Source organism: Microchirus variegatus (assembly GCF_963457635.1).
Source record: "Microchirus variegatus genome assembly, chromosome: 4".
NCBI classification, from domain to species: domain Eukaryota; kingdom Metazoa; phylum Chordata; class Actinopteri; order Pleuronectiformes; family Soleidae; genus Microchirus; species Microchirus variegatus.
In genome coordinates this window covers 20,659,694-20,669,327 of record NC_139805.1, presented here as the reverse complement: position 1 = coordinate 20,669,327, position 9,634 = coordinate 20,659,694, and the positions used below count along the sequence as shown (strand labels likewise).

Sequence of the window (9,634 nt, the reverse complement as noted above, 5' to 3'; positions counted from 1 at the left end):
TAGCGGCTACACTTACAGCCCTGCAGCTGTCTAATTGATGGATCATTTTGCTCTTAATTTGACCTCCTAAGGCGGGTAATGCCAGGCTGTTCCTCACCATGTACAAGCTCTTACTGTGCTATTACAACCTTTAGGAGAGAGGGAGAAGAAGAAAAAAAAACAAAAAAAAAACAGCTGCTCTTCGTGGAAGAACTTGTACAATCTACTGTAAACAATGCAGACAGATTCTGTTCTCAGCCTGGTTAAACTCTCAACATTTCACTTGAGCTGTGATAATGATATAGATTTAAAGCTGCAGTGTGTGACCTTAAGTTATCCTGCCTCTGTCAGGCAATACTATCAGACCTGACTGAGGAAGCACTTTTGTGTGTACACTCCCGGTCAAAAGTTTTGGCTCACTTAGAAATGTCCTTATTTTTGAAGGAAAAGCACTTTTTTCCAATGAATATAACATTAAATGAATCAGAAATACACTCTATACATTGTTAATGTGGTAAACGACTATTCTAGCTGCAAACGTCTGTTTTTTAATGGAATACTGTATGTACATAGGTGTATAGAGGCCCATTTCCAGTGTTCTAATGGTACATTGTGTTTGCTAATCGCGTAAGAAGGCTATTGGATGATTAGAAAACCCTTGAAAACCCTTGTGCAATGATGGTAGCACAACTGAAAGGGCAAAATGATCATTATTATTAAAAATCATTATTTCTAATCTTGTCAATGTCTTGACTATATTTTCCATTCATTTTGCAACTCTTTTGATGAATAAAAGTGTGACTTTTAACACAAACAAAAATTGTAACGTTTGACCGGTAGTGTAGTATACACGGGCAGAGCAGGGGAGTTTATCCTATATTATCCACTTTTGTAATGCCTTCACGTCAAAACAAACCATTTCCTGTGTGCAGCGCGGGCATGTTGCCAGGCAACGCAAGATGTAACCGCTGTTGCGCTGATAAATATAGAGCGATGCGGAGCTGATAGGCTTTAATCAGCATTGTGTGAACTCGTTTTTGCTATACGCTCGTTAATATTTAAAAGTTACACACTGCAGCTTTAAGTGTCACACAGGGTGCAAATGAACCCCCCCCCCCCCCCGCTGAGAGTAGAGAAGACAGTGAGAAAGAGAGAGAACAGACTCGACGAATGAACTCTGTCACTCAGTCAATTCATTCAAAATGCCAATGCGTAATTGATTGTGCATCTCTCGCCCTGCGGTGCTGCACCCCCATCTGATCAATATTATCATTATCCTAATTATGCTGTGGGTTAGCTCTGAGGCCCCATGAACTGATGGTCCCTATTAAGGGAGATATGTTGGCACTTGGGGATGAGGGGGGAAGAGGAGGAGGAGGAGGAGGAGGAGGAGAAAGGGGGGGAGGGGGAGCACTGCTCTCGCCTGCTGAGAGCAGCTGGAGAAGCTTGGCAGCAGGAGAGGGCACGACCTGGCAGCGACCACTGTGACACGCCGATGGAAATGTTTTTAACAACTTGCCGTTGCCATTTGGCACGACGACACAACTCTTACGCCGACGGGATCGAAACCTCCGAGATGAAATAACCGTGATGCAGATGGAGCGATGAGTGGCAAAAAGAACATATCTGAACATGCCGCAACAATTTCTAACCCACATATTCTACGCCACTAAAATAGTATAGCTTTATTTTGTATGTTTTTTTTTTGTTTTTTTTTAATGTTTTGATTTAATATTCTCAAACCCAGTAGCTTTAAATGTAAAAGGAAAAGAAACCAATTCCCCATTTCGTCTTCTTCTTTTTTTTTTTCTTTCCAACCTGAAGCTAGTATTTCTTCTTAAGTTAAGTTTTTAATATTATTAGTAGTAGTTTGTAGTATTAGTATCATTAATACTATATATTACTGTTCAGAACAATAAAAATGTTTGGTCCTTTGGTCCCTTAGGGGTGAAAGATTTGCAGTTCTACTGTTGCTAATGGAAACCTCGGCGACCTCCAAGAGTCATAGTTCTGCTTCTGCTGAGAGAGACGATGAGAGAATAAGAGAAAGAGGGACAGAGAAATAAAGTCTGCCAGTGGATGTGTAGAATAGCTTCTTCTTTTCCACTGTTTTTCTTGATCTTCAAGTTTTAACCCTCATTTGTCCAGTACAGTAAAAGCCACAAGCGCCTCTTTCCTTATATATATGTGTATATAATATGTATATAGAAATCTATTTGTTGTTGCTGCTTTTTTTTGTTTGTTAGTTTGTTGCTTAATTAACAATTCAAGTCTCAACAAGAAAAAAAGTTCTGTTGTTCAGTCTCATTACATCTTTTTCATTTGTTTTTTTCTTTTTGTCTTCCTTGCACTGTGCCATCTGTTACTGTTGAGTCCCTGGGTGAAGCGTCCTCCTCCTCCTCCTCCTCCTCCTCCTCCTCCTCCTCCTCCTCCTGCGCATCTTCTTTTTCTTACGTAATCTATAACTTCATAAGTAAATGCTGATATGTCTTCAAAAATTCCTTATGTGTTGATTTTTTTTTTTTTTTTTAAACATATGTTGCGTTCAAAGAAAAAAAAGTTGAACTCCTCAGAGACATCTTCACGTGTCCTCTAAAACCTGCAAAAGAAGAAAAAAGGCAATTTCAAGATCTCACTGCTCATTAAATTGTCATTTCAGATCCATTTCTTTAAACTTTAGCTCTATTATATCAGTGTAATGGTCTGGACAGAGCCAACCAATCAGTCTTTGTCAATCATGGTGATGACAGATTCTGCCGTCATTAATAGCATTAGCACGTATAGTTTCTTTATAAGTCGTGTAAAGAGGGTTTTAGATTGACTGTATCTCTTCATTAAATAAGACGAGAATGATATGATATTTCCTGAGAAAGTTATGAAACACAATAAGACAGGAAAGTGACAAAAAACTGTGGATGCACCAGTTTTTTTCCCCCTCTTACATCAGACTCCAGACATTACTGGGAAAGTGATGAAAAGGTTTTAAAACATGAATCATGTCACACAATCACAATCAGACAGGGGGGGTAAAAATAAAAAATCCTGAATCTGCCTGTTTTATTTATTTCTTCATTTATTTATTTTCTTACTGTTCTTACTGTCTGTTACCCAGACATTATTTTACTGAGAAACTGATGAGAATGTTAAAAATAAAAATAAGTAAACAATGGGATAGGAAAGTGACACTTTCTTCCCTAGATCATCATCCAAGTTTGATGCAAACAGACTCAGTACTTTTTTTTGTGCATTCCTGCAAACAAACAAACAAAAATAAACATCTGTCTTCTACTGCTTTATCCTCCACATGAGGGTTGCTGGTGCCAAGCTCAGCGGACAAAAGGTGAAAGGTGTGGTACAGATCACCAGTCCATCACAGGAGCACATACACTCTTAGAAATAAAAGTGCTAAGTAGAACCATATAAGGTTCTTCGGCTTGTCCTCATAGAACCCTTTTTGGCTTTTTATAAAAAGGTTCCACCTGGAGCCCTTTTAAAACCCTTTATCCAGGAAAGGGGTTTTAAAGGGTTCTCTGGATCAAAATGGTTCTTACTGGAACCATTAGGGTTACCCTTTTCTATCTAAATAAAAGTGCTAAGTAGAACCATATAAGGTTCTTTGGCTTGTCCTCATAGGAGAACCCTTTCTGGTTTCAAGTAGAACCTTTTTATAAAGGTAGAACCTCAGTCCTTGTAGAAGAACCCTTTTGGAACCCTTATTTCTAAGAGTGTAGAGACAAACAACCATCCACTCTCGTGATAAATTTAGAGTTTGTCCAATTTGCCTAATCCCCATGTTTTTGGACTGTGGGAGGAAACCTGGAAAACCTGGAGAAAACCCCAAACTCCATGCTTGTTCCAACTAGGGTAGAGAACCCGGGTTTTCTTGCCAACCGTGTGGCCCAGGAGAAATCATAAACAAACATTGATGAACCGCTCTTTCAAACATCACTTAAATCTTAAGCCTCTGCCGGAACTACATTAAGGATCTAAATCCTGATCCTGTCATGTGCTCACCTGTGCTGCTTCAATGAATACTGAAGGTAGGCTGTGTCAGTAAGGGCGGCTGGCATCCTTCGGTCTCTTTAGCTGCACTTTCAACCTCTTCATCCCAATCTGAAAGCCATTCATGGCTTGAATAGCTGCCTGTGCACTAGCAGGGTTGTCGAAGCTCACAAAGCCTGTGGGGGGGGGGAGAAAAGAAATAATGCATATTCATTAACTTTAATGAGAGTAAGGTAATTATAGAAGTCCAAATGGATGTTAAGGTGATAAATTAATATGTGCACATCATGTTTATTGCAAAATGACTCAAATGGCTGTCAGGGACAAATATCTGCTTTATCATCACGGGGTGTCGAACCCCTGAATGAAAGTAGATGGTGCTGTTGAGACAGGCTGCTAACATCCTCAGTGTCGTGAGACAGAACAACCAGAAAAAGTCTGTATGTTTCACTTCACTTTAGTGCTCCGTGTAAACCAGGTGTGTTAAAATTGGACTTGCACATGTCAAACGCTGCCGCACAACCTCTCATTACGTGTAAGTGAAATAACAGACTTTAAACAGAAGTGAAGTGCACGGCGGTTACGGTCTAGAGACATCGCTGTCCAAACATCGTCTCCTCGTTGACAGTCTTTGTCTGGAGAATATGGAACGTAACACTGATCTGTGATCGCACAGAGAAGCAGACGTCTTTAGCTATGACAGTGAGATGACAGTGCTGAATAAAGCACAGTCCTCTCTTCACATATACAGTATTTTAATGAATAAATACAATAAGGCAAGGAGAAATGTGTCAGTGATAGCTATGGCAGCTTTGGCAGTTTTACTAATAAATAATGACATGTTTTATTTATTCTGTGCTTTTAAAGGGCGTCCAAAGGCAGCTTTACATATTTTTAAGAGTCATAAAATGACAAACTTGTATTATCACATTTCACCAATTGTCTGCTTCAAAGAACAAATACAGATCTGAATAACATCATGGAATTCTAGTTGATAATAAGCAGGAGAGTGACTAGGGCATCCTATTAAATTGAATAATGTCCCTGTGTGTGTGAAGCTTTTTCAAATCCACAGAAAGGCGGACATGAAAATGGACAAAACGCCTCACAGGAACAAAAACAGCTCCCAAGGACACACTCCTTGCAGTTTGTCACCTCCTCACACTGAAGCCGGACATTCTGTTTCCCTCATGTGTAAAAATAAAGAATCCAGTGAGCAGAAACTACAGTGGAGTGTGTCTCCACTTTGACGCCCTCCCCCGTGTCTGTGGTGTCATTAGGAACAGTCGATGACCCGTGAAGGAAAAAAGAAAAGCAAGAAAACATGACCACACACAGCCACCTGGGGGAGACGTCTGCCGGCCGGGCTTGGTTTCAACTCGGCCCATTAGGGTGAAGGCGAGGGCAGTTTGGAAGAAGTTGAGAGAAAGTTTAGCAGTAAAGAGAAAGAGGCGACCTCCTGACCCAGCATCGGGTTAACACATTGGAGCTGAGGAGTGGAAATGAGATGAAGAGGTGAAGCGGGCTTAGAGTTCTAAGCCCAGAGCTCAGTTCTATCACACGTTAGAAGTGTGCTCTCTCTTTCTCTTCCTCTGTGTTTCCTAGTCTGTTACACACCATCAATCTAGGTTTATCCCCCCTTCTCTTCTCAAGATTAATTACACCAGTGTTCGCCCTCCTTCCCCAGGCCGAACATTATGTTGTAAATGCATAGTGTATAAGTCAATACTGCAAATAGCTCTTCTTTCATGAATTTATATGTTATTAAGTCGCCCCAGGGAGTCAGGACCCGCGATCAATTTTTCCCAGGATTCTACATTTCCCTGAAGTGAAAACAAATGCTGATCCATAATTGTCCTTTGCCTTCCTTTCCCCCGGACATCCCTGCCTGCCTCCTCAAAGTTTGTATAAGCCCTGGAGCTTCTCTCTGTGTGTGTGTGTGTGTGTGTCTGTGTCTCTGTGTGTAGGCTGACAGAGCTAAATGGGACATAGGGGGTGTGTGGCGGTGTGTAAATCAGCCTCAGCAGTGAGGGTATTGACAGATATTGGGGTTACGGAACGGTAATGTTGATGCTGATACAGCAACTCAAGGTTTCCAGGTCACGCGGCTGCCAAACTGAAACAAGGACACGCTCTGTGATTGACTGCATCATGGCTAGTTTGGCGACCATGTAACTCAGCACTTTTTTTTTTTTTTTTTTTTTTGCTAAGACCAAAGCACAACTGTCATCAAGATGCTAATTCAGGTCAGTCTATCAGGGCACACACAGACCGCACACACACACACATTTATATATCTATATATATATACACATACACGCCTTTCCACTGTGTCAGCTGGGATTGGCACCAGCGACCCCTGTGACCCTTATGTGGAGGATAAAGCGGAAGAAGATGCATGCACACACACTCACACACACTTACACACAAACCTAACCGAATAGTTCCAAATCTTCAAAAAAAACAACCTGCATATACTTTGAATGCATTTATTAAAATAAAGCTTTTGAATAACAGCAGCGACTTTATTGACCTCCGCCAAGGAGGTATGAGCTTGTTTGTCATAACTTGAAAAGTCACAGACGGATTTAGCTGAAATCTTCAGGAAATGTCCGCCAGGAACAAGTGATTAAATTTTGGGCGTGATCCATGGGGGGGCACTGAGCTGCCTTGGCGGAGGTCTGCGCTCTCCGAGTGCTTTTCTGGTGTTAAAACTTAACAGTACTTTAGGTCTATGTGAAAGACTATAAAGAACCTCTAAGTGTACCTATAACCTATAAGTAAGAACCCTTTTAATGTATCTTTAATATCTTTAACATTTCAGAGTCGTTACTATAAGAAGGAGTGAGTGTAATGAAAGGCAGAGAAGAACACACCGAAACACTTGCTCTGGTTGGTCGCCCGGTCCATGAAGACCTTAGAGGAGATGACGGTGCCAAAGGGCAAAAACATCTGCATGAGTTCGTTGTCTCCAAACTCCTGCGGCAGGTGGTAGATGAACAGGTTACAACCCTCTGGACCTGGATACAGACAGAAAGTGACAGAGAGGGGGAGGAGGAGACGGGGGGGGGAGAGACAGCTGTGAAGCTGGTGTTTGGTATTTTCATCTGTGCAGCCTCTCTCTCCCTCTCGTCGATTAAATTAAGATAGCGGGAAAATAGATTTCCAAGATGTCTGTGACAATATCAGTAATAAAATATTTCTGTTTCTAAACACACAAGAATAAATGGAAAAGTTTCCTCACTGATTTACTGATACTGCATGGACACTGACTATACATTTATAATCTCCATTTACATGATTTTACATTCAGCCAGCTCCTCGAAATAAAGGTGAACATGAAGGACTTCATCTATACAGTATAGTTTTATTGTATGACCCTTTATTTGTGTATTGTTTTATTGTTTGTTCTTAGGTCTATTAGGTCTCACGTTTTATTTGTTTTATTTATTGATTTATCTCTGATGTATAGCACTTTGTTTCAGCTGTTGTTTTTATGCTTTGTAAATAAAGTTGGATTGGATTGAATAGACCAGTTCATGATCTTAAAGAACAGTTCTTTGTGTAAGTGTAAACCACGAGTTGCATAAATAACAAAACCTTTAACAGTAATATTATTACATGTATATTATTGCCATATTAAACATTTTGACTTTTTTAGAAATTTTACCTGTAATCTACTTTGACATGTTTATATTTTTAGATTCTAATTTCATATTTTACACCAGATCTAGAAAACTGCTGTAATTCAAATGTTTTCTAATGAATACATTTCATTTAATATGTTTTAATGTGTTTGTTTGCCTCTGCTTCTGTTGCTTTTATTTCTCCTTTTTTTTACTTTTAATTACTTCCTTCTGTTGTTGTTGTTCCTTCTTCTTCTATATATATATATATATATATATATAAGATTTTTCCAAAATGTTAAAAGCACAAAAGCTTTTATTTTGTAAACCTACAGAAGGAATGAGTGGACACAATATAATATATATATATATAATTTTCTGGTGATAAGAATATGATTATTGAAGCATGGAAAAATCGTTGTGGATGATAAACAATAATTTCTATCTATATATGTATCCTGTATATACAGTATAATGTACTGTGCTAGTATTATTGTTTTGTCCTCATGCTTTATTGCCAAGGATGAGATGTGAACTACATTGGATACTACTGTTCTCTCAGCCATACCATTTTATTTATCTATTAGAGAGAATGAGATGTGTGTGCTGTTGAGGTAATAGCCTTCTCTCACACACATACGATCTTTATGTATGTGTTGCACAAGATGAGGTGTGTGTGTGTTTGGCGTAAAAAGCAATATTGGCCTCTCATGCTCGTCTTCTTTATATATCCATTACACAGGATGAGATGTATAAAGTGTAAAAGTAATAATGTTCTCTCACCCTCACCTTCTCTCTGCTGCTGTTGCTGGATGACCTGGGGTGGTTGGGGCAGCGTCTGGCCAATGGGAGTCAGCGTGGTGGCTGGGTAGATCGCTGCAGTGAGGTGGAGAGATAAAGAGAACGGGGGGAGGAAGAAGAAAAAGAGCAGTGGGGTATGAAAAAAAAGAGAAGTGGAATGGTGTCAAGGATGCTTAAGGTCGATCACACCCTTATTACATGTAATCAAAGTCTTTGTCCTACATTATCTGGATACATGCTGCCTCACACTCAAGCACTGCTTACCCTACAGTAACTGTGTTTGCTTATTTAGCATTTAAGGTGGACATGTAATGAAGAACCTGATATTAAAATGTGCGTTTGGATCACAGGTCCTGAATCTGTCCTGAATGCGTCCTTAGATCCAATCACACTTTCACAAGGAGGACTGATATTGATTCGAAGAAAATCAATACCATATAAAAAAGTTATATGGTATTGATATCTGGACTGCAATACCAATTCCTGAAATGCTTTTTTCATACCAATTTTATTAAATCCTTGACAAAAAGTTAGATTAAACATTATGGAAAAAACTTTTAGGTGGCCAAACATGGAGCAACTTTCTCTCTCATATTCATTCTGTGCACTTCTCAACATGCCTCCATTCATTCTCCAAGTTAAACTAGTTCCCTGGTGTCCTAATGAACATGTCTGTGACATGCTTTGGTCAAAATACCTTAAGGATGAAGCACCACAGCAGATCAATCACCCTGCCAAAACAGCCCTGTTCAGAACGCTCTGTTTTGAGTGCCTGTCTCTTTAATTGCAAATGAGACACAGGAAACTATGTCAGCTAACTGCTGTTAGCTGAGGCTCCGACAGCTAACAGCAGTTAGCATTTGGAAAAGCCATAATTTGCCGTCATATATAACATGTATCCACTGGACACGTAAATCCTCTGAGGCTGGAAGTTTGTGTAGAACTCCTACTAGTATCCTGCTCTTCCGGATACTATTGTCCTTGCCTGCACTCTTGTGTTTTACGGACAAAGCGTAAGGACCAGAGCGGAGCTCTGCGAGACAACAATTCCAGGTATGTCTCATTGTGACGTAACAATGAGCGTGGAAGTCAACATTGTGTGTTTTATCTCCTGTACTTAGACTGAGACTGACCACAAAAACATGACTGAGTCATCTTTCTTTACACTTTGCCTACTCATAGGGCCTCCAGAGTCCCAAATATAAGTATTAAAATAATTAAAGTTG

At 39.9% G+C, this 9,634-nt stretch overlaps 1 protein-coding gene across 1 annotated transcript in view; it reads right to left on the bottom strand.

Moving 5' to 3' along the window:
* Window positions 1-2,514: 2,514 nt before the first annotated feature.
* celf5a (cugbp, Elav-like family member 5a) overlaps window positions 2,515-9,634 on the bottom strand; it is a gene marked incomplete at its 5' end in the record, with an annotated part of 185,867 nt that continues 178,747 nt past the window's right edge. Inside the window, 4 exons of the mRNA XM_083887839.1 lie at window positions 2,515-2,578; window positions 3,994-4,157; window positions 6,858-7,001; window positions 8,397-8,483. Of these exons, the coding sequence (XP_083743965.1) occupies window positions 4,030-4,157; window positions 6,858-7,001; window positions 8,397-8,483 (359 nt within the window). The 3' untranslated portion in view covers window positions 2,515-2,578; window positions 3,994-4,029. The remainder of the gene's footprint in view (window positions 2,579-3,993; window positions 4,158-6,857; window positions 7,002-8,396; window positions 8,484-9,634) is intronic.